Raw genomic sequence first — 26,300 nt, forward strand, 5'->3', positions numbered from 1 at the left:
GACTAGTCTTGTATACTTTATCTTAAATCTCAAAGTACCTCAATCTGAGGCCAGGTTCCAGTTTGTTTTCAATTTTTCATGTACCTTTTATTTAAGAGGTAAGTTTCTGAAGCACTGAATCAATCATCAGTGTCACTGTTTGCTATTTGAAATGTCATGGGATTTGCTTATGAATTATGCTAAGCAAATCGTTGTTCATGCCCAGTTGTGAATTTAATTACCAAATCTTCTGCCCATTTTCCATCCACTTTTCATATTAATTGTTTCAGGTGGCATTGTTAGAAACTGAAAAATGAGTAGTTACTTGAAAGACTTTATGGATTATAGAGATATACAATATTATCATCCAGTAATAGCACTGAAACATAAATGAAGTATAGATATTAATTACATAAAGTTATCAAAACATGAAAGCTATTATTTTATAACAAAGAGGCCCTTTTCACAGACTGTGTATAAATTATTAACCTCTGAAAGAAAAAAAGGCATGAAGCAATGTAAGAAATGTATAAGGCCCTGTTCTTCTCCTACTCTCCTTCTTCTCTTCTTTCTTTTCCTCCCCTCCTTTCTTATTCTTCTTTTCATTCTCATCCTCCTCCTTCACATAGCTGACAATAAGACACATATGAATGCTTGCTAATGCCTTTGTGTTTTCTCTGTACTTTTCTAAAATCATAATTGGCATCTTCCTTCTACCCACTTTATTCAGTGATGACCCAACTCACTGTAGTGTAACTCCCTGTGAAATTCTAAAATGAGCAATGTTTCATCGATGGGGGATTAGGAAGAATTGAACAAATCAGTAAATTAGTTGAGAGCAAAATATGTTGGAATTGAAAATAGATATTTCTTCAGTAGAAGCATAGTCTACTGGTAGATTGTAAAACTTAAAGATATCTGCTCCTTTAAACCATTCTGAAACAATAGTTCATGAAATATTTGAATGCACACATGAGGATCTTAGATTTACCAAAATCTAAGTCATTGTAACATTGAGCATTGAGATGATACAGATACTTTTAAAGAAACAAAGTATTTTAGTAGCATAATGAGATTCCATTTTCCTCCATCAGGTTTGTATACACTCTTTAAAAGACTTAACTAACAGTATTTAGAATAGATAATGTCAACATCCAGATATCCAGCATAATTTCACTAAGAAGGTATGACTTCTAAACTTATTTTAAATAAAACTGAGAAATAGAATAATTTTTGTGTCATATATATTGACAGGAAACATTTTTCCATGTGGGTAAAAATATAATACATATGTTTCATTTTTTAACCACACATTTGAAAAAAGGCCTTCATAGCTTGCGAAAGTATTGTATATGAAATTATCCAAAGTCATGAAAATGCACTGACAGATTTGTTGGCACTTTCAACAGCTACAGTCGATTCCTTACTGACAGCGGAACATTGAAAAAATAATTAATCTATCCTAACCATAAAGTAATATTTACTATAGACATTCAGACAGAAATAACAGCTTACAAAGATATGATAGAAAAATATGTAACAAATTTCCCACGATAATTATCAAGTACAACTGTAAAATTAGAATGCAGCGACTATGGAAGAGTGAATGTCACCTAGAGACAATGATAGCAATCAACTTCTATCAGTGCTGTTATTGCAGGATCAGAGGTATAAATACTGAGAGAGTGTAAGAGAAAAAATATTATATCCCACATCCATCAACCTTCACCTCCTACCACTGTACCTACTTTCATATCTACTGTCATCATTATGTAGTATTTTGTTACTTATGGAGCACCTGAAGCATGCATGGAGTTGCATTTGTCAAGAGCTGAGTCTTTACTGGAAAGCAAGAAATAGAAGCATCACTTTTTGAAAATCAGGGATTATCCTAGAAAGCGTCCATAGATGCTTTTAGGAAAAATTTTAACCCAGTGTACCAGTGGCTAAAAATTAAAGAATAGAGTTGTGCAGAGTTAAAGACAGCCACCTAAAATGTATTAAATAACACTATTATGGAAAATATCCAAGGCTGAATTGACTTATTGACTTACCCGAGATAGATGCCATGCTGCTCTGTTTAATGCCTGCGTACAGGGAACAATTATGGAAATAAATGTCCTCATCAGATAAAGTATGTTAACTAGTTAAAAACTAGCATATATGACAATCACTATTTAAAATTCTTCCAGAAATATGAATAATGCTTATTTCCCATTTGAAGGACATAAGACTAAAATGAGTAGTTTATTAATTTTATCATAAAACTTCATGGTCTGTATTTATTTTAAATATACTCTCTGAAAATCTCAAATATCAATGATTGTTTTTGAAGTCCAATATTAATTAGATTGGCTTAATCCGACAATCAGAATAAATGCTAAAATAACCAGAAGCTTTTGCAGTTATATACTCCACATTAACAGTATGGAATAACATTTGACAATAAAATTATTTGTTTTAAATACCCAAAGACAAATTTTGATAATTTAGCATCAAAATCACTGTCCCATTATATTTTCCTAAGAGCCATCAGAGTATAATTCATTTGCTGGAGCAAAATGTGTATATCTTTGTTATAAACAGAAAAACAATTGCTCTTCTAAACATAATTATGGAAGCACAAAGTGTGTTTTATGTAATGAGATAGTATCCCCTCCTTAAAATCTTCTTTTCATTCCATTCTTACAAAACTAATATTCTTCAAAAAGCATTCTGAAATTTGGGGCTTCAACCTACATAAGACAGAACTGAGACTTAACAGGGAGAAAAAAAAGGAACTGTATAAGAAAAATTTAGCAACATAAATTAACTTTTTATTGAGTAGACTTTTTGAATTATTATCAAACTGTTTTTCTGCAACCTAACAATTATTGATCTGTTTTCATAGGCCTAATAGTGCCTTATCTAGAGTCTTAAACAAAACAGTAAATGTAATAGGTTTTCTTTCCTTATAGTCTCTTCAACAATATCAAACAGACTATACAGAGATATAATTAAGAAAAAAAACTTACTGAAAAGTCTTCAAAGATTTCCTTGAGTTCCTTGTGACCATGCCTTTCAGCAATATGTGCAGGGTCTGAACCCTCCATATTTTTCATCTGAGATGCCCAGGTTGCTCCTGAACATTGAAGCAAATGAATAGCCAGGTTCTTTAAGCCAAATTTTGCTGCACAGTGGAGAAGAGTTGGAAGTTCTTTGAGATGATTATCTGTAAGCATAAGAAGTAGTAGGATGTAACGTTTTGATTTTATCGGCAATCGCATTTAAAATGCTAACATAATCTACCCCTAAAAGTAATTCCCACATACCACTCCATACTTTTAGTGTAAGAAACCATCAATAGTTTTATTAATCTAGAATCTTTCTCCCCTCAATTTCCTATCTTAAAATAAATATTCTTACTAGCATTAATGCACCACTCTTAATTGTAAGGTAAATTTAACTTAAAAAGCCACATCAACCTCTTAAATGAAAAAGAAATGAAAGAAAAATGCCCTGTAATAACTCATTTTGAATGTACTTAGACATGAACCAAACACTAAGTAACAAAATTCTGTAAGTTCATCTATAAAATCATTTTTCATTCTACCTCCTTGCCTAGTTTGCTTCCTTCTAAAGTTGAAATAAACATGAAATTCCTTGAGGGGTTATATTAGATTTCTATATGAAATTTTTCTTTCAAAAACTAACTGCAACAGAAAATACAGGTGAGCACTTCATAAACAATTTCAGTGTGGAAATTTCCATCTGGATTTTACAACTTTTATATCAATGTGTTAGAGTTTGATTTTTCATAATTATTAACTATCAATTAGAAGACAATAATTAATTTTATATCACTATAAAATGATGAATGTAACCTGTATACCAATGTCAAACAAAACAAAACACAGAAAAATGAACGACAGTTATTCTTTGCACTTAGCTGAGAAAAAAATGATATAGAAATTACACACCAACATGATAGCTATGGCATTATCAGAGGTAAGGTGAAGACTTACAGTGACAGAATTAAAGGAATCAAAACAAAAGTTAGTAGTTTTCCAGCAAACTTTTAAAGCAATGGAAAACTGTCATCTCATTGCTTTTTTGAAAACTGTGCATTTGCTTTAATCATCTTAGTTCATACACTATTTAGTTATCTTCTTAAACGCGCATATTTACTTTACAAACAATTTACAGTCTCACTTGTTAGATTAAAATAATAGATTTGTTAAGGAGATACAAGAAACTTATAGAATGTATTTAATCTACAGTGTATATTTGTTTCATCTCATGGCAATTTTCATTTAATTAATCCAGATTCAATGCATCTGTTTTTATTACCCAGGTATAATAGAGAAGCCCTAGTTCAAAACAAGGTATGGCAAATTTACTTTTGATTTTTTTCCAGACAAAATAATTTTTTAGTTTTCAGTTATTTCAGCCAATGTCTGTCAAATGTAATTTCATGAGAATAGAATAAAATGTCTGAGGGGGGAGAATGTTTTAAGGAAAAGTCCAATGACACTTGTTTTACAAATGCAAATAAACTGGTGAATTGGCACATAGCAAAGAAATCAAGTCATACATTTGTTTGTGCAGAGCTGCTTCTGAACTTTTTGAGGCAATCCCTATAAAAGATGGCTAATAATTAAATTGTAATCAAACCAAAGCTTTCAAAAGATTAACCTAGATCACTAGAATAATAAAATAAAAATACACCCAAGCTTAGAATATAAGCATTAAAAAACAATTTAACAGTAATATGAGTATTGAAACTGGAAATTCATAACCATGTAATCCATTTGTTCTCATAAATCATTATCTGGAATAGTAAATATTCATTCAGAGTAGGATGACCAGGTGGTCACTTCGGGGTAAAACAATAAAGCACACAATAAAGAGAAGATTAAAAAGCAGGAAGTCTGCATTCTAATCCCAGCTCAGCCACTAAATCTGTGGTTCTTAAGAATTCATCTTGTGGACCTCAGTCACCTAATTTATAAAATGAAAGGGTTGGGGGTCAAAATTATAGGACTTCTCATATTCTTTTGGGCTTGATGCCATGCCACAAATGCTTTAAGCCAAGAAACTCTCTGGGAGGTATTTTTTCCTGGGTTTCAATTAGATACCAATTAGAGTAGGGAAGATAGTTGCAAAGGTTGAAGAAACAGAATAATTTTCCTTCCTTTCATAATAGGATTTGAAATCTGATGAAATGTTATTATTTCTGTGGATCTGTAAAAACAGAGCATTGCTGTGTTTATGAAACTTTTTGGTCTCTGACAGGAGAACCATTATATAACATGTGAGGTGTCACTCTTCCAATCCTGTCAAACATTAGACATAATTCTATTTAGAATTTTAAGAAACAAAAATGCTGCCAAGGTTATCATGTTTCTAAACCTTGATAATGTAAACAAAATGCACAAAAGAAATAGTCCATCAAAGTCCTATGCTACAGTTTTGCTGTTACCTCTAATATTACATAAATATGGCAGTGAAAAATGCATAAGTAGATATACTTTACTATTAACTTCAATATTGAATCTACCTCATTAACTGTTACAACTGAATTCTTCTTACTAAAATATTCTCTTGAATAAGAGAGAAAATTAAAATTTGCATCCACTTGGTATTTCTCTTGTTAATTGTCTCAAGAAGCTTCATACAAGATACTTTTTCTTTTAAATGTTTTAGTTGACTAGGTTAGGGCCTAATCTGCATCATACTCAAATGCGTCTTAATTTCTTCTTACTATATAAATTTCAAAATAATGCCTTTTATTAAATACCAACATTCTAAAACTTAATATTTACTTTCCATGAGAAGGAATATAATGTAGCACTTAAGCATTAGGACTGGAGGACTTTGAATTAAATCTTTATAATTCAATTCTAGCATTTAGTCATAGTGTGATTTGAACAAGCTACTTGAAATTCCTGCATCTTAATTTTCTCAATATTCAGTTGATTACCATTACATCTGCTCAGTTATTAAACCTGTCCAATGTATTCTTCCATGCAAATACGTACTGTTGGTCCTCATTATACGGGAATTCTATTTCTGCAAATTCATTTAAACAGTAGTTTGTTTGCAACCCCTTAAGGCGCTTTCCCAGTCGTTTGCAGACACTGTATAGCAATGAAAAATCTGAGTCACCCAAAGCAGATTCCCAGCTGAGGTCAAACAAGGCAACACTGTACCTTCTTATTTCAATTTTCATACTATAAACAAATGTCCTGTTTGCAGTCCATTTGGTGCCACAGCTGTCACAGTTTTTGTGGTTTATTTTGGTGATTTAACTGTTTAAAATGCCCCCCCAAATATAGTGTTGAAGTGGTGTGTAGTATTTCTAAGCACAAGAAAGCTATGGCATGCCTTATGGAGAAAATACATGTATTAGATGAATTCATTTGGCCATGAGTAACAGTGTTGATGGTGAGTTCGGTCTGAATCAACAGTATATATTAAATAAGGTATTTTTTAAACAGCAACACACAGAAAGCAAGGTTATGTATCAATTGGTTGATGAAAATATTGTGACCAGAAGTTTACAGGAACCTAACTCTATACCCCTACTGGGAGCAAAGTTTCTGTACTGACTTGAATAAGTCAATTACTTTATATAACTTCTGGAAATAATGAGAATCAACTGCATTTTAAAGCACTCTATGGGCCCCTTTTCATTTTGGAAAGAGCGTTCACAATTGGTTTCCCATTGCAGCACGGCCAGTTATTTTCAAACTTACGGTGCCTTATTTTCTTTGCTCCTCCATACATTCAGGGAGGCTCTGAGAGAAGCTACAGCCCTTGTGTACTCCTCCTGAGGGTGAGGCCAGAAAAGCTGTAGAGGTTGGGGAGACAACTGTGAGCATTCAAGTCCATGACTTGTGAGAGCTTCTCCTGGACTGTCTCTGTGTTCTGAGCCCAGTCAGTTAAAAGCCAAACTGGGAATGGTTAAAACCCACTTCCATAGCCATCTTCCAAGTACAAAGAGCAGTCCTAGAGCCTTGATTATCTGTTTATTCTTCTTGTCAGGCATAGGCAAACAACAGGAAAAAGTTAGGATGTAGGTAAATGGTTACTCTGTTGTTCTCAGATAGTTGCTTTGAAAGACTACATTTAAAATTTTTTGATAGAAATTCTTTATTTTCTAATTGTATGCTTAAGATTTGGATTTTTGTAAAATTGTAAAAATTGAGTTCTACAATGTCGACGTTCTGTCATTCAAAGGAACTGCATGATGAGTGGACAAGAAGTATAAGAATAAACGGAGCATGTCACCTCAAACCCAGAAGGGGCTCATTGCTTACTGAATACCCCAGTGAATGAAATCCACCCTAAAATTAGCAATAGTAATGATAGGAGAAGGAGGAAAAGAAAGAAGAAAATATGGTGGTTTACAAATGGAATTGGAGAGGTAGGGTTTTAGGTACCTTGTGGCAGAATGAGTAAGAGCAGAGCAACAGAACAAGGATGTGGCAGGTTGTGCAAGATACTCTGATTTCAGAAAAAGAGTCTTTGAGGACACACTGTGAAGTGCCTTCTTATCTAGGGGTGTGGGCCAGGAATGGCCAGAGAGAAGTAGGCAAGGTGCAGAACAAGGCTGAAGCAGGGCTTGAGGCCACAGATGAACAGCCTGGGAGCTTGGAGTCCATGTCTGGAGGTAATTCTAGAAAGCACAGGGAGGTGTGAAGTATTTGTTAGAAGTTCCTAGACTTGGTATTAGTTAAAATTAAATCTCACAACATTTAAATATGTTTATTACCCATTTTCAACTAGAAAACCCAGACAATGTTGAGACAATAAAAAGAGCTGAACAGTTTCATGTTTATCCAGTCCATCCAATGTGTAGCTAAATTCTGGTTAAAGAACTCTCTAGAAATTTTATTTCTACATACATGTGCTTGCATTCTTTTCCTCTGTGTTTATTTAAAAAAAGCCTTTTAAAAATTACTAACTTTGTCTCTGCTGTGTCTTGATAAGACAAGAACCAAGAACCAAGAAAGATTCAGAAAAAGTTGAACAGTAAAAGTACACAAACCAGATGGGCTGGGTTGGGATCGGATGGTTGGGCACTCTAGCACAGGGGCCAGGCCTTACAGGTAGAATGCCACCTATTGGCCTTTATATGGGTCTCATATGGAAATTCAAGAAATGAGGACCGCAAAGCAGTAAATCAACATGTCAGGCAAGGAAGCTTTACTTCATTAGTAAGAACTATTTCAGCATTTTAAAAGGAATTCCTATAGTCTTGAGCACCAGAGTTATACTTTTCAAATATTAAATGATTTGATAATAAAAGGTACAAAGGTAAGGAGGTAAATCTATGAAATCTTTTGGGCAATACAAGAAGTGGAGAGAACTTAAGATGCTTTTGGAATCACTGCCATATGTAATGTAGGGGCAAAATGAAAATGGAATATGAGAATGATTAGGGAAGCCCCTAAGTGCCAACCTGCCTTACAGATTTCAGAGCTGCCAATATTTATGTCTTATAAATATTTATGTATATATTTATTGCATATATATTTAATAATTGAATGTCTATACTGAATACATATTTTATATATTTATGTTATAGAGAGATTATAGATAATATATTTCTATCAACCTGTCTCTATCTTTCAACACATATATACAAACAAATGTTATTGGTTCTGTTTCCCTTGAGAACCCTGACCAATACAGTGAGAAAGATGACTGTGGTGGCTTTAGTAAACCATAACCTATAGAAATAAGGCATAAAAGCAAGTTCTACATCTAAGTAGCTTTCCTTTTCAGATAATGCAATGTGAGTTTTCAAACCTGAAGCTATTTTAAATAACTATTTGGTAATGGCAGAATCCAGTAAGCAAATGAATCCTTTTAGAAAGGGGAGGGAGGCATTTTTAGGGTCATTAATAATAGAGAGTGGTATATCATGGTTTCTGAATCTGTCAAGAATTTCAAAGAATTTCAAAGGTTTGAGGATCATTACTGCATAACAACTGCAAAAGTAAGAGGGAATTTCCTAACTTGTAACTTATTCAAGACATTAATTAAAAAGCCCATCCTGCCCCACCTCCCCTTTGTGTGTATGTGTGTGTCTGTTTGTGTGTATGTGTCTGTGTCTAATTGAGGTCAACCCATGCATGCATTTTCCTCATTAAAATGAATGGATATTAGATAGTCTATTTCCTGTTATCAGTTACTAATAGATACTATTTATATTGCTTTTCCTAACTCTATAATTATAGATGCTTGTTCCTGTTGACCTTGAAAAACACAATTTTTATGTTGGCCCGGAGAATACAAACATAGGTGCCTCGGTACTTGAGCACAGACAGTTCAGTGCAGCATATTCAGAAGGCATACATGCCAATTTTTCATTCTGCTAATAGCAGATGCTATGAAGAAGAAGAAGAAAATAAAATGAAAAAATCATGACAATCTAAACTGCTGCCTTAATCCAACAAAGAAGAATCATGTTATTTGGAGAGTTCAAATATTACTAATCTGTATCTATTGATACCAGGGTTTTATTTTAGTCTATGGCTTACTTGGTTACTATTAGCTAAGTAATTAATATAATAAATTTTTATTTAGCACTAGAAATTTTTCTAGGCACTGGGAATAAATCTGTGAACAAAATGGGGCTTCTTCCTAAAGGGTAGGGTTTAACCTTAAAGGCAAAAATGGCTGATATGAAGGAAATCATACACTATGAAAAATAAAATGGCCATGTTTCTAGGATTGCAAAAATAATGAAAAGAGTATTTGAGTTATTTCAAACTTACCATTATAACTTATTCATTGTAGTGTAATTTATATAACTAGGCAGAAACACTTGAGAAGCCTTCCTTTAAATTTTAGGTAATCTGCCCTGTGAAGTTTTCCCTGTCTTCCTTTTTTTTGTGCTCCCAAGGTACCCTGAGCTCCTGCTCACTGTAGTGTACAGGGGCACAGTTGTCCAGGACTAGCAAAGTGGCCATGGGAGGTAGGCTGCCTGGATCCAAGTCCCAGCTCTGCCACTTACTACCTGGGGAAAGTATGCAACTTCTCATCTGTAAAGTAGAGATTAAAATGGTACCTACCTCAGGATCATTGAGAGGAAGTAAGTGACAATGTAAGTAAAGTGCTTTAGACCTTTGACAGAGTAAGCAAAACACATGTTAAGTACCATGTGTAGAGAACACACTGTATTAATTACACTTGTTTTTGTAGTTTTGTTTTCTTGTTCCTTGGCTTCTGTACTCTCTGAGAGTGTGGGCTGTATCCTGCTTATCCCACATTCTTTTACCTTCCTTTATTATCTAGAAGAGTACCTACTATGAAGTGGAGTACATTTAACTTTTTATAAGCATTGGGGAGTTTTTTTTGGTTTTTTAATAATGGTATGGGAAAACATTTTTAAATGAACAGTCACTCTAAGACTACTTCATTCTGCACTCATGATTTTAATTTAAGGACACAGAGTGATGGAATAAAAAAATCTATCTTGACTTTAATTTGATTTATGTCAATGTTATTTATGGACATAACAATGATGCCAATCAAGTACCAGTATGTTCACTCAGTGGTTCTCATTGGTGAATCACAGAGGAGTAGAATCAGCATCACATGAAAGTCTGTGAGAAATGTAAATTCTTGTACTCAACCCAGACATACTGTATCAGAAATCTGAGGAGAGATGGTAGAAATCTGAATTTTAACATATCCTTCAAGTTACTCCGAAGCCTGCTAAAGTTTGAAAACCACAGCATTAAATAAAAGAATACGGGCTTGGTTTTCATAATTAAACACAAGTAGATAGACAACAAAATTGGGGTTAACCTCACAGAGAGGTAAATAGAACTGCAAACTGTATAAAGTATGTCTGTAATAGACTTTCTCTCCATTCTGCTCACAGTTTCTGTAAAAAATCTCCTTCTGTCATGGTTTATATGTTTTAAAATACATTCTTTATGGAGTCAATGGAAAAGAATATAATAGAAGTGAAAATTACGGGTATATTTGTCCCATAACTTTAGTTTTATGAAGGTATGACTGACAAATAAAAATTATATTTAGTGTGTATGTGATACTTTGATATATGTACACATTGTAAAATGATTACCACAATCAAGAAAATTAACATACCCATCACCTCATACATTTACCATTTTTTGTCGTCTGTAGTGAGAGCACTTGAGATCTACTCCTCTAGTACATTTCAAGTATACAATCCATTATCATTTGCCACAGTCACCATGCTGTACATTAGGTTCTCCAGTACTTATTCATCTTACAACTGAAGGTTTGTATCCTTTGATCAATATCTCCTCTTTCATCCCATCCCCAATGTCCCTTAATACCACCATTCTACTCTAAGTTTGACTTTTTAAAGATTGTAATATAAATGAGACAATCATGTAGTATTTCTTTCTGTGTCTTGCTTAATTCACTTAGCACCCTGTCCTTCAGGTTTGTCCATGTTGTTGCAAATGACAGAATTTCCTTCTTTATAAAAGTGGGTGATATTCATTTGTAGATATATGCCACATTTTCTTTTTCCATTCATCCATCAACAGACAATTATATTGTTTCCATATCTTGGCTAGTGTGAATAATGCTGCAATGAATATGGGACTGCAGATATGTCTTCAAGACACTGATTTTATTTCCTTTGGGTATACACCCCAATGTTGCATTGATGGATCATATTGCAGTTCTATTTTTATTTTTTATGATGGGAAAACATTGGAACATTTTTTAAATTAACTAATTTATAATTGACATATATGTTTTATAGGGTACAGTGTATTTTTCAATGCATGTATACATTGTGTAATGGTCAAATCAGGGTAATCACCATTCCCATCACTTTTCATTTATCATTTCTTTGTGGTGATATTCAAAATCTTCTCTTCTAGGTATCTGGAAATATATACTACATTGTTATTTGCTATAGTCACCCTTCTGTGTAATTGAGCACCAAAACTTATTCTGTCTAACTGTAACTTTGTACCCATCTACCAATCATTCCTAATCTCCCTGCCTTCTCCCATCTGCAGCCCCTGCTAACCACTATTCTCTCTATTTCCAAAAAATCAACTTTTAAGGTTTCACATATGAGTGAGATCATGCCATGTTTGTTGCTCTGTGCCTGGAATATTTCACTTAACATAATGTCCTTCAGGTTCATCTATGCTTTTGCAAATTACAGGATTTATTCTGTATTATGCTTGAAGAGTATTCCATTGTGATACATAATACATTTTGTTTATCCATTCATCTGTAGTTGGGCATTTAGGTTGATCCCACATCTTAGCTATTGTGAATAGCACTGCAATAAACATGAGAGTTCAGATATATTTTTTATATGCTGATTTCATTTCCTTTGGTATACACCCAGTAATTAGATTGATGCATAATATGGTAGTTTTATTTTAAATTTTTTGAGGAGCCTCAAGACTCCTCAAAATTGATGTAATGGCTGTACTAATTTATATTCTTATCCGCAGTTCATCAGAGTTCCTCTTTCTCCACATTTTCGCAGCATTTGTTATTTATTATCTTTGTCATCATAGTGATTCTGATTGGGATGAGGTGATATTTCATTGAGGTTTTGATTTGCATTTCCCTAATGATGAGTGATGCTGATAATTTTTTCATAGGTTGTAGTTCAGGAGCAAAGCTTGACAGTATGGATAAGATAAAAGGCAGACATAAATATATTCAACTATATCCTCTTTACAATGGACATCTTTTACAAAACATGGAAAGTTTGAAAGTAAATGGAAAGAAAAGGATATAACTGCACATATAGTAATCAAGAAAGCTAAGGTAGCTCTAATAATATTTGACAAAAAGTTAAGGCAAAAACCATTACTGGAATTAGAAGGTCATACTTGCATGATTTTTATGAGGAAGACATAAACATTTTAGGTATCTACAAATACAGGCTTAAAATATATAAAGCATAAAAAGGAAGGTAAGAAATTTAAGGAGAAACAAATTCATTATAATAGTGACTAATTTTAACATACTTCTCACCGTGGTAGAATAAGGAAACTCAAAATTAATAATGCCACAGAATATCTGAATAAAGCAAGCTTAATATAAAGAAATATATAAAACATTTGTACCTGACAACTGAATGATATTTTTTCATGTACACAAGGAATATTTACTTGGAAGAGCTGATTGTATTTTGAATTTAAAGCAAGGCTCAATAAATTTCAAAGATATGAAAAGGTATATAAATGGGCAATCATAAAAGATACTTAGAACAACAGCAGCACAGACCTCTGTAAATTTAAGATGAAAGTAAAAAGGGAATAAACATCAGTCAAAATCAGTAAGTATAGATTAAAATTATCTATTTAAAAAATTTCAAAATGAAATTTCAACTGAATCCCATGTCATGCTAACTTCCAAATACCCTTTATACAAAACAAATTAAAAATTACATGCTAAATAATATTTATAATTTCTTAGAGAAATATTTAATCTGAATAGCATTTTGAGAAAAACAGTATTAGAATATTATTTCAGCTAAAGAGTACCCATTATATTGCTACAAAAGTAATTTCCATTTGCATTTTGTAGATAATAATCATGAGGAATATAATTTCCTATAGTCAACTAGATGTCAATCAGTAGAGATCATACTTATTTTTCAGATTTCCATTATTGTCAAAAGTTTGTTCTCTAAGAATGTATGAATAATTCACTTTCCAGGTTACCTTTTCAGCTTCCAAGATGACTCAAGTCAGAAACAGATACTTGCCAGATAGGAATGGTATAAAAGTGGCTGGAGATAATGCAGCCAAACTACTTCAGCTTTCAAGCCCTGTTTGCTCTTTATCATATTCCTCTTGATGCTGGTGTTCTCCCACTTTGAGTTCTTTGCCTAATCTGTTACATTTTTTGATACATCTGTTATCCTGTCCTTCATATTTCACATGAACTTGTTCATAATTTGTCCTATAGCTTCCAGTCATACCTTTCCCAATATTTGTACATCTTAACTCAGTCTCATTTATCTGATACAAACTCTGGAGAGGCTTAAAATAGTTAAACAGTATACAGCAAGTAAAACTGAGGTTCACTACACTGGAAAATGAGCAAAAAAGCAGCCAATTGAAACTTTTCATAATCCTCTTCTATGTTTTATCTGGATAGCTCTTTTTCCTCTCCACTCATTAACATCTTGCATTATCTCAATCAGTCTGCATTTCTATATCATTTTAGATATTTTGTGGCTTTTTAAGTTTGGGGTACATAGTGAATCAAAATTATAATTCTTTATCTTCCTGGGCATTTGCTCTATAAATAATACCTATCGATACCTAGTTTCAGGAGAAATCACTACAACTACAATATTTTCATGGCACAAAAGAATTGGTAGTACCTAGATCCATGGGGTACATTTCTAGCATTAATGAATGGTTCTGTGTATATCACAAGTTATTTTGTGGCTTTTTTTTTTACTTCTCTCAGGAGTAGGACATGACACGGTTGATAATTTTCTTCTCTTATAAACATTATCTTCTGTTGGCTTTTAAGAGATCTCTCTCCTACTTCAGTGGCTGCATCTTCTCAGTCTCTTTATGGGAATTTCCCTCCTAAACCTCTAAATACAACAGCCTAAGATTCAGACCTTTGCCCTGCTCTGCACTCTCTACAGAAAAATTTTTCAAGGCTATGGCTGCGAACTCCTACCACTCAGGTGACAGCCATCATCAAGCCTCTCCTGTCACTACTAGGACAGCCTCCTATCTGGTGCCCCTACTTCCCTTTTTACACACCTATAATCTATTCTCTGCATAATAGCAAGAATAATATTTTGTCTTATGTAATCAGATGATATTAAGCCATGTGTAAAATCCTCACATGGCTTTTCATCACTTCCTAACTCTCTATCTTCTCACTTTATTTTTCTCATAACTCATATCACTATTTGCAATAGTCTTGTTTATTTTGTCATTGCTGTTTTATTACTCGATGACTTAAATAAAAGCTCCATGAAGAAGGACTTTCCTATGTAGGCCACCTGTTTCTGAAGCACCTAGAAGAGTGGCACTTAGTTTGTACTTGTTACATAAATGAATGAATAAGATTGCTCACTAATCTTTCACATCAAGGTTCTTGTAATTGGGGGAATATACTATGTTCAATGGTTTACCTTTTCCATCTATAATTACATAGTCCTTTATATTATTTCATAATATGTGTTGTTATGGTAATGGAAATGGGATGAGAGGGGATTATAAAGTTCATTGAAAGGTGGAAAAGGGCTTACTATTTCTAAATGCTGGTTCCTTAAAGCTGGACTCAGGATAGCACATTGCCTATGCTCCACAGTTAGTTTGCATCCTAAGTCAAAAAATTTCTTTGACGCTGTATGATATAATGCCCTGTCTTCCCTATCTGTGCTTCTTGTATACTCAGGCCAGAGATAATTCTTTGTCTGGGAAGTGATTCTAGGATGAAGAAGGACAAATTCTCATCCTGGTATCAACATTGTTTCTTTTTTTTCTTCTTTCTCTCCCTTCTTCTTTCCTTCCTATTTTATACTCACAGCCTCCAACCACAGTATGTTTGTAAGCATACCTTTTCAAACTTCACATCTGAAGAAATATAGAATCCTTGAAGAAACACTGTAAACATGAATAACAGTAGTATAATTTTGAAAAAAATTTTTTTGGTTACTCAGGTAAAAAAAACCTGAAAGATTCAAACTGGCTGTTTTATTTTATATTATTTGATCCAGACTGAAGCATCAGTTCATTAGCTTGAGAATATGCTAAAAATATTATTGGCAGGAGATGTGAAAATGTGTACTGTGGATTGTATTAGCAAAAAAAACTGAAGTGAAAAAATCTGTAATTTTACAATTTACATGCCAAATTTCCAATTTAATTACTAGACATTTTCATAATGTCTTATGTGTAAATCAATCCTTAATTTAGTATATTTACTTAATGATGATGTGTTGGTTACTAATTTGAAATGAATTTACATGACTACATTTTTCCCTATTATCTATTACTTTTCATCCCAGAAAAAAATACTCTTGCCCATTTTTTTACTTTTACATTGATTTTTTTCACAGCTTCCAACTTTCTTCTCAGATGATTTAAAATGCAAACTGAAAAGATCCCTAAAACTTCATGCTTTGTGAAATTTATATACTGGAAAATAATTTCAAAAAGATTTCTTATAAAATCTTCTCATTGTTGATTCTATCTTTTCCTAATTTTCTTTTCAGAAAGTAGTAATTCCTCATTTACCAAAAGTCATCTTTCTCTGTAGAGCCATTATACATTATATAATATGTGTTTTCATCCCATAAACATCAAGAAAAGGGGCATCCACCAATGATTTTAAAACCTAATTTTTAAAAAAGAATATTTGATGTTAGCAAAACCTTAAGATAAATAGGAATAAATTTAACAAAGATTGACATAAGTTTTATGAAATACAATAGTTTTTGAAAGATGTGAACAGATACAAATAAAGTATCCTGCTTTTTTTTAACCAAATTAATCTATAACTTTATTTCAATTGCATAAAGTTTTTCATGGAAAAATGACATACTGATCTTAAATACCATAGACCAAATAAAGGAAGAAGTGGGACAAAAATAATTTAAAGAAAAATCAGGGTTTAGCTTTAATACATACCAAGATTTGTTATAAACTTTAATCATATGTTCACATAAAATATCACATAAAAGGCAAGCCACTTTTGCAAATGTGAAAAACTGACAAAAAGTCCCTATTTAGAATAGGTATATTGAAAAGAAAAAAGCATTTCCAAACTTCAATAAGAAAAGCATAACAACAGAAATAAATAAAGGCTATTGAATGGAAATTCACTAAAGAAAAATGAAACTGTTAATAAACAGAAGATGCTCAGCTATGTTTGTATTTAAAATATTATTTAAAGAGTGAGATTCTTAACAGCTGTCAGATTGGCAAAAATAAATAGCTTTACAATTCTTAACATACAAAAGATGTGGAACAATGCCACAATACTGCTAGTGAAATTGTTAATCAGTGCAAACATTTTTGTTAGAAATTTGAAAATATCTAGCACTGCAGAATATGAACGTAACTGTCTAGACCAGAAAGTTCACTATACATAGCTCCATCTCATAGGTATCAAGGAAAGGAGTAGCCACAAATAATTTGAAAATATAATTTTAAATAAGACTTTTGATGTTAACAAACTCATAAGATAAAGAGGAACAAGTCTAACCACGGTTTTCAAAGTGATTGTGTCTCCTGAGAAATTATTACACATATGCATAGGGTTTCATATACAAGATTCTTCATTGTGGCATTACTTGTAATGATAAAAAATTTAAAAACAACATTAATATTTAGTAGTAGGACAGATCAGATACATATTGTGCTGTAATCAACCAAAATAATCCAATGGAACTTTTAAAATGATGTACTAGATCTACATATATACATGTATAGATATAAAAATTTATAAGGATAAAAAATAAGTTGAAAGAAAAGTATAATTTACATAAAATTTACAAAATTGTACAACACTATATGTTAATCATGAAAATAAATATACATAGTGAAAGGATGAAGAACTTTACAGGAATGACTGTCAAGAAATTTAATCAAAATAAGTTAATTTTCAAGGTGTGGAATCACAGAGTCAAATAGAGAAATTCAACTAGATCTGTAATATTTTATTAAGAAAAAAAGATCTGAAGCAAAGCAAATGTTAAGATCTGACAAAGCTACAGGGTGTTCTTTATATTATTCTCTATATTTTTCTGCATGTTTAAATTATTTAATGATGTAAAAAAAGACAATCCAATGGACATTTAGTTCTCCTCCACTGAGTTAGCAAGTAATTATTTTTTTTTACACAGAGTTTCACTCTGTTACCAGGCTGGAGTGCAGTGGCGTGATCTGATCTCACTTCAATCTCCGCCTCCCAGGTTCAAGTGATTGTCCTGCCTCAGCCTCCCTAGTAGCTGGAATTACAGGTGCGTGCCACCACACCTAACTATTTTTTTGTGTTTTTAGTAGAGACAGTTTTACCACGTTGGCCAGGTTGGTTTCGAATTCCTGACCTTGTGATCTGCCCACCTCAGCCTCCCAGTGTTAGGATTACAGGCTGAGCTGTTGTGCCTGCAAATGATCTATTTTCTGTGACCCTAAAGATACTACCAGTCCTAGACAAATCTTAGAGCTACTGTTAACACCACATTATGTATTGACTATCCAGTTACATGCTCCATATTTCAAATATATATTCAGAGATAATATTCTGAGTTAATACTTGCATAGTCCTGGGTGATCATCTGCTGTCCTCTTTCAGATTAAAATACTGCTACCAATTGTAAATGAATATAGGCTTTGACATGCTTTCTATAAATTGGCATGGTTTCTACTGAGCCAGTTCTAAGTGAAGGTAGATATTCTGGGCAAAATACCCTAGTTTAATTTTTCTAAATTAATTACCATTTATGATAATTGAACTGGCAACTGCAGCCCCTTTAAAAACAAGCTCTTTTTGTAAAAATTTATGAGGTACAAAGTGAAATTTTGTTAAATGCATAGACTGTAAAAAGTAAAAATAAAAACGAGCTAAACTATATATTTTTTCCTGTCCATGACAAGAGATTCTCTGCATTATCCAGGCTTTGGAAGGGCTCTGAAAAGAAGTTACGAAAATACTTGGATCTGCTGCAGTTAGATTTATGAGACTCTGCAGCAGGCTTGAAGCTCAGAATAGGTGAGAAATTACAGAAGGGCTAAAGCAACTGTGTTTGTCTCAGTGTGCTGTTTTGCTTCACTGTCACACCAAGTCAGTGGCATTCAAATTTTTTTAAATGACAACTCATAGCATGTGTGTTTACACATAAATCTACAACCGAAACAGAAGTTGTTTAAAATAATACTCTTACTTCAAGTGATACACTCTGATATTTTCTATTCAAGTACTATATACATCAGCAAAAAATTGCCTGCCTATCACGATCTTTTATATTGACTTCACAGTTGCTATTGCTGATGATCCTCACACTAGAAAGTTGTTCATGAATTAGTTCTGACTTGCGTGTTCAGAGGTCCTGTATTATATTAGCATACCAAGTTTAGTTAGAAGCCTGATAACATTCTACTCCTAGAGAAAACTTCTTTGCATGAAAAATTCTTATCAGTGGAAAGCACTAATTTTAAATCAATAATGAAGCATTCCAAGGTAAGAGAACATTAAAGCAGATTTTATTTGTTGTGTACCTTCCATCTTATTTCCACCCACTCCTACAATGCAGGAAAACATGTTAAATAAGGGAGTTTATTGTCTAGAGAGGAATAGAAAATGACTAAGACATAATGACATGTAAGGATATTTTACTTATTATAAATGAAGTGGCAGGAAACTAAACCCAAAATTTACCAAAATAACTTTAAAGAGAGGATGGGGCAATCATAAGATTTTTGGTTGCTATAACATTTCACTCCATAATTTAAAAAAAACATATATATCTGCAGGTAATTCCATGACAAATCCTTAGGGTAGGTCAATACTCAATGTAAACTTTCTGAATTCCTTATGATTATGTTCTCTCAGAGGGACCCAACTTCCCATTTTTTTAGCTAATATATAGAGAAATAAATAACTGTTTAATAATAATAAATAAAATATTTCACCAAATAGAGACCTGTCCTCAGGGATAGATACCTGGGGTTACACCTGACTCATGGTTTGCTGAATTTACCTCTCAGAAAACCTCCAGTAGTTTCTTCAACAACTTACCATTTCTCTCTCCAATTCCCTTAATTAATATATGTATAAAGGTAACTTAAACCGTACCAGCAATTCAACTTGAACATTATGAAACACAAGTGCATAGTATTAAACACTAGATATTCTGAAGCGGACACTGATCCAAGACTAGGGTCAAGGAGGCAAGTAAAACCTTAGCTCAGGCATATTCGTGTCTTTATTGCATATTCTTATTACATATATTATTTTGTATTTTAATTAGAAATTACAGCTTAATGTTATGGAGATTCTTTGGCTCTGTTATGTATAGGTTTAATAACATCTGTTACACAGTAATACCCAGCAATAATGATTCTGAATGAGTTATCTGGATTATATCAACTTTTCATTTTTAGCTTTAAATTTTTTTTTAATTTTGGAATTTTTTTCCGATAAAAAATTATTATTAAATTCTAGTGATGGTTCAAAACTTTCATATACTACTATCTTTATAACCTTTGTAAAGAGAGGGTAATCTTTTCTGTGCTAAAATTCAATATAAAGATGAATTATTTTGCTGGTCTATAATACACTGAAGTATTAGTAAATTTGACTGCCTATTGAAATCACCTGGAAAGCTTAAAAACTAATGATGGCTGGGACCTACTCTCAGATTAATAAATTGGTACAGGGTATCACTTGGGCATAGGATGTTTAAAAGCTACACAGGTGATTACAAAATGTGGCTAAGTTTGGGTACAGTTGCTCTGAAGTCTTGATAGGTCTGAAGTGGAGAAGCATCAGCTTCACCTGCAATCTTCTTAGAAAGGCAGATGCTTAGAATGTTCCCCAGCCCTATTGAACCAGATTCACATTTTTAGGGGCTCTGATGTAACCCATTCAGAGTTCTTCATCTCAAAAGTAAGGGACCAAAATTGTCTCAAGCTTTTTTAGCTCCAAAATTCGTATTCCACAACCTAAACAGTATATTCAGAGGCAGTTTTAATCTTACCTAGAATTCTTTACTTATAAAAACAAGAGACCAAAACCATTCCATCTTCTCCATCTCCAGAATTTTGATCCAGAAACCTAAGCAAATATAATGCTGAGGAAATCTGTACAATTGTACATCTTCACACCATTATATGCACTTTCTCTTGCCTAGAATTTCTTTTCCCTTTCTCTGTCCTCATTGGTTCCCTAGACTGAATGAAGGTTATTACCAGGATCAAATGGCTCAAGACACAAATGATTATAGCTAAGGAGATGGGTCAATTAACAAAGCCATAAGGTGAGGAGTGGGGTGGAATAAAAGTCCTAATTAAGACTTTTGAAATAACTTCCAAATAAAACTAAACTGTTACCTAGACTGCTTTTTATTCAATTAGGTATACATTGAAATATCATTCAAGGCAGGAAATACATTTACAGTAACATTAGTTTCAGATGGTTTTATTAATAGATGCGCCAAAATTTAGCTAATCAATTATCTATCTTTGGAATATTATTTCCATTCTTTTGACAACCATAATCATTTAAGACCTAGGTAAAAATCCCGCTTCCTTTTTGATGTGCATCCTGAAAAATAATGTACCCTTTACCTAAAATGTTATTGTTAATATAATCACGACCACAAAGTTTATCTCACTCTTTCTACAAATACCTGTATATTATTTTTCTCCAATAATATTATGTGTTGTAAGTAAAGTATCATATCATGTCCCTTTTCTATTCTCATCTAGTATTTAATTTTGTAAATGAATTACATATTGTTAAAATACACATTGGAAACAAAAATAAAATGTCACTAATCTCACAAAAGTACTTATTTACAGCTAGCATACCATTGACTTTACTCCCTAATAGAACCTCACCATTATACTGCTTCTCACATATCTAGGTGAATCACAAGCAGCTGTGCCTTAGGACTCCTACTCTTTTCTTATTTCTGTCTTGAATCCTCCCAGGCTGATGAAAAAATTGCTTTAAATAGCACAGAAACCCTACAGAAAATAAAACTTTGCTCAATAGTTTTTAATATATCAACACTAACTTCTCATATTGTTTAGCTTCATGTCTGTCATACTCACCATTACACCTCTACCTTAGTATTTCACACACAGTTGGCATATCAATAAATTAGAAACAGTATGTCAACAAACTATGCAGGAACAGAAAAAATTCTAAAATATACTACTGATTTCACAATGACATTTGGAAATAGAATGTTTCATGTATAGCTCCTATATATACTTTTCTTGATATTTGTATTTTTTAACCACATATTATAATACATAGTTGTCATAGAAAATACAGATTCAATAAAATGAAACAAGATGTAATATTTGAAATTGTACAACCCAAACATAACTACTGTAAACACTAGCTGCAAATCTGTCCAGTCCATCAACTTATATATATAAACCTATATGCTGTTAAATGTACATGTACATTTTTACACAGACGATCACACTCTCTCTGCTACATAGCCTGCTTCTAATTCACTTAAGTATACATCAAAACATCACCCTGGCAAGCAAATACATTTATCATAATACTAACTTCTAATGGTTGCATTAATAGGTGTATGAAAAAATATATAATCACTTATCTTTGTAATATTATTTCTACTTTTTGGTTATTATAAACAATAATATGATGAACAATTTCTATCATAAAAGTAGTTGCCCAAACATGTCCTTAGAATAAAAGTCAAGAAGTAGGCTTGTTAATTGCAAAAGTTATGTGCATTTTTAGTGGCTTGGATTAAAAAACAAAAAAAAAAAACCAAATGAATATTGAGAAGTTTGTACTAATATACCTTTTCACAAGGAGTCAGGAGTCGTCTAAATCATCTCATCAGCAGTGCAGCTACCTATATTTTGGGCTATAGCATTTATTAAAGAGTCATATAGAATGGAATGTTATATAAAGAATGATTGATGCAGCTGGAAAATACTCACATTTTTTTTGAGAGGAAATTTCAGTTTGAAGAGATTGGAACTCATAATATGGTATCTCATGTTTGAATATGGATGTAAGGACATCATCAAGTGCTTCAATGTCATTCTGTTTTCAAGTGGAAAAGAAAATTTTCATTAAGCTAATTATTTACGTAGAAACTCATTTTAGTGCAATTTAATAAAAATTTATTAAGTGGAGTAAACAATGGCTAGTCTTTAGTAACACTGAAACCTTTTTAGAATGAACAAATCAGAACATTAGGGCCTTGCCTAAAAATCAATTATTAAGATAATAGAAAAATGGATTCAAGAAATAAAAGTGTTTGCTTTTGGATAAGTAACTGTAACTGCTCAAATACAAATTTTAAAAGAGAATTACAATAGGTCAAGGGTAATAAGGAAATTTGTTTCAGTAGTAAATTTTGGTAAAAATATATTTTTCAGTTCAATAAATGAAATAATAAAATGATGAGTCTTTTTCTTCAACTTAAGGATTGAAAGTGAGATGGTTTTAAATTATATTATTGCTGTGTCTGAGTAAGGAAAAATATTTATCTAGGCCTTTCTTTTCCCCTGCAGATACAGAACAACTATATTCTACTTTACTTCCCTAACTGAGCATTTCTAGAGCAGCCATCCAGTAATCAAGTGTTGTCCATGATATAACCTATTACAAAGACCAGTATTCTTTTCCAGTTTATTATGTCATGCCATGACTGGGAGCAAATTGCTCAAGATACAGATGATTACAGCTAAGGAGGTCGGCCAATCAAGAAAGTCACGGGATGAGGAGGGCACTGTGGAACCAAAGTTCCTAATTAAGCCTTTTGAAAGAATTTCCAAAAATAAAACTAGAAAGATTGTCAATATATAACCACAAATTAAATAATTGGATTGAACAAAAAGATAATTTTGTTCCTTTACTTTTTAAATTCAGAATTCTGGGTGCAAGTAATAAAGTGGTTTAGGTCTCCCTCGATTTCTTGGAAGTCCTACTGAGGAGTGTAAAGAAGGACTGAAAAATCCTTTTCTCAACTTGTAGCTATGTAACGCAGAACAAACCCAACATTCACAAGCATCTAGCAAACACCACAGACTGTGCAAAGCCCTTAGCTTTGGAATATATTTTTTAAAAGAAGAAAAAGGAAACATGTGACAACAAGCTCTGACTTCTAAAAATTCAGTAATGTAATCACAAATGGGCAATGAAGAGTCCCAGGTACCATGTTGAAAGTCACTATGAGTTAGGTGTAGTGTGGGCAAAAGGAAACTGCCTCAGTTGCAGAGAGAAAGAACTGGCAGGCAAAGGCTTTATAGAAGACATGCTACAGGTTGAGATTACCATGCACACAAGGAGCATTTTAGACTAAAATATAAATTGCATATAGTCATGTAGCTATCAAAATGCATAGCCTCGTTAAGGACTCTGGGAATTTCCATACGAATACAGAAGAATGAGAGATAAAAAGGAAGTGCGCATTTCAAATAGGGCCTTGAATACCTGCTAAGTTTGCAGTTCATCTTTGATGTAGTAAGTGTTTCAGGCCTATTAATGCTTAATGTGGAAACACTTGTTATGTGAAATAAATTAAACTTATTTAGGATTTTGCATGATTACGATTGTTTATGGAGTTGGGTACTGATATTCAACGGAACCAATCCTATAAATGAAGATGAGACAATTTTATATTAGCTATTATTACTCTTTTAATCTTTTCAGGAAGCATTTGAAAGGAGCAGAGGGGCAAAAAGTTATTGGTAATATGTTCACACTTTATATTAAAGCTAAAAAATGTGTATCAGCAAAATAAACTGATGAAATAAATTTTAAATATATGAAAATCATAACATTAATTTGTAAATTTTCTTTAAAATTTGTGTCAGTGGCCATGACAGTTCTGCATAGCATATTATCTAGCCATTGTCATTTTACATGAAGAGATACTTTCATTATTTCTTTTTAAAAATATACAAAATCTAGTGGGTAGAGGTTGGTGTGGCATAGAGTTATTATACTCACGTATAAGTTAGGCATAAAACAGTTTCTGGGATTCCTTCCAGATCTGAGATTTTAAAACACAGATGTAAATTCAAAAGAGCAAGAGTTCCCACTAGGAATATGAGGACTACCATTTCTCATGCAGGGTAACACAGCACTTTAACATGAGAAATGCTATAGATAATATAATTGAATTTGTAAAATAAAGTAGCAATGTATTCAGAATCAGAAAAAAGGATTACCACAGACAAAGACAATTAATTAGGAAAGAATATGGATAACTCTTAATATTCTAGCCCACTATAGTTGAATCATACCCCCTCTATTTTAATTTAATAATCATACTCCTAGTATTATGCTTGCATAGAAATAAGTGGTATATAACACAAAACAAAGATGTGAAAAATCACAGAAATGGCTATGAAAATTAATCCCAACATTTCTCCCTAAATGACAACTTAACTAAAAATATCTGATTTGAGTAGTTATGCTCCTTTTAAAAGTTTCAAAGACACAATATGCATCCTTTCTAAACATTGATATTGAAATTTTTAAATGCCATAAATTAGAATTTTTCTTTTCTTAAAATAAATTATACAACCCCAAGAACATTTGATGAAGTTGATACAATTGTACCAATCTTTTAAAAAGAAAGAGTAAAATAAAAGGGTATAAAGTTTGCTAAGCACAAATCACATTTATCCTAAGATTTTAGTTAATAAACTTGATGTGAAATTAAGAATAGAATAAAATCATGAAGTTATATTAGTGTTATTAGTTTGTTATAGAAAAAATTATATATCCATAATAAATACATATATATGGATGCACATATACATCTGAATTTATTGAGAACATTGGAAAAGGAAAACAGAAGACAAACGGAGACATGAAATAGCCAGAAGGCTGGTTAAAAACAATGCTTTGTGTGTGTGAAGAAAGTGTAAGACTACTCCCAAGAAAACTTTTTTAGTTTCATATGTGGGAATAATGGATTGATGAATGTAACTTAAAAATAATTGCCATGTGTATTTAAATCACAATTTTATTGAATCTGAGTGTTATATAAATTTACAGTTATTTCTGATAAACAACTTTATTATGATGATTATTTCTTCCTATAGAGAAAATATAAAGATATGAATTTTATTTTAAATAATATTCAAAATTATGGACTTCACTTCCAGAAATATAGAGTAGTCCTACTTTCTTTTTCCCTCTTCCTAAATTCAAATAAAATGTTCAATTTTCAGAAGAAAACCACTTTTTATATGAAGTATCTGGGAGATGTCAAATTGATTATAAAGAAATAACAAATAAAAATGCCAACACCAAGGAGACAAAGATATTAGAATTGTCTGTCAAAAGTTTGAAAACAGCTCTACTTAAAAAAAAAAAAAAACAGTTCGGTCAGCAATTATAATCAGGATTGAAACAAATAAAAAATAGAAAGGCTTATCAGGAAAACAGAAAGTCTCTTCAAATAAATAGAAGATATAAAGGAGAACCAACCAGAATTTTTATAACTGAAAATACAATAATCAAAATTATACCTCACTGGGTAGGCTTAACAGTGACACGAAGAGAATAGAAGAAGCAATCAGTGAACTTGAAGACAGAACAATAAAAATTACTCAATGGGAACAATAGGAAGAAAA

The 26,300-nt window shown here is 32.3% G+C and overlaps 1 protein-coding gene across 3 annotated transcripts in view; it reads right to left on the reverse strand.

Annotated features, from left to right (window-relative positions):
- BANK1 (B cell scaffold protein with ankyrin repeats 1) overlaps positions 1-26,300 on the reverse strand; it is a 634,941-nt gene that overhangs the window by 179,140 nt on the left and 429,501 nt on the right. For 2 of the 3 annotated variants that reach the window (XM_054253119.2, XM_008992921.5), the window contains exons 6-8: positions 22,644-22,749; positions 2,994-3,190; positions 2,034-2,066 (exon numbers count right to left, since the gene is read on the reverse strand). In XM_054253119.2, the coding sequence (XP_054109094.1) occupies positions 2,034-2,066; positions 2,994-3,190; positions 22,644-22,749 (336 nt within the window). The remainder of the gene's footprint in view (positions 1-2,033; positions 2,067-2,993; positions 3,191-22,643; positions 22,750-26,300) is intronic. The other variant, XM_002745525.7, reaches the window with a different exon arrangement.

This window comes from Callithrix jacchus, chromosome 3 (assembly GCF_049354715.1).
Source record: "Callithrix jacchus isolate 240 chromosome 3, calJac240_pri, whole genome shotgun sequence".
Classification (NCBI taxonomy): domain Eukaryota; kingdom Metazoa; phylum Chordata; class Mammalia; order Primates; family Cebidae; genus Callithrix; species Callithrix jacchus.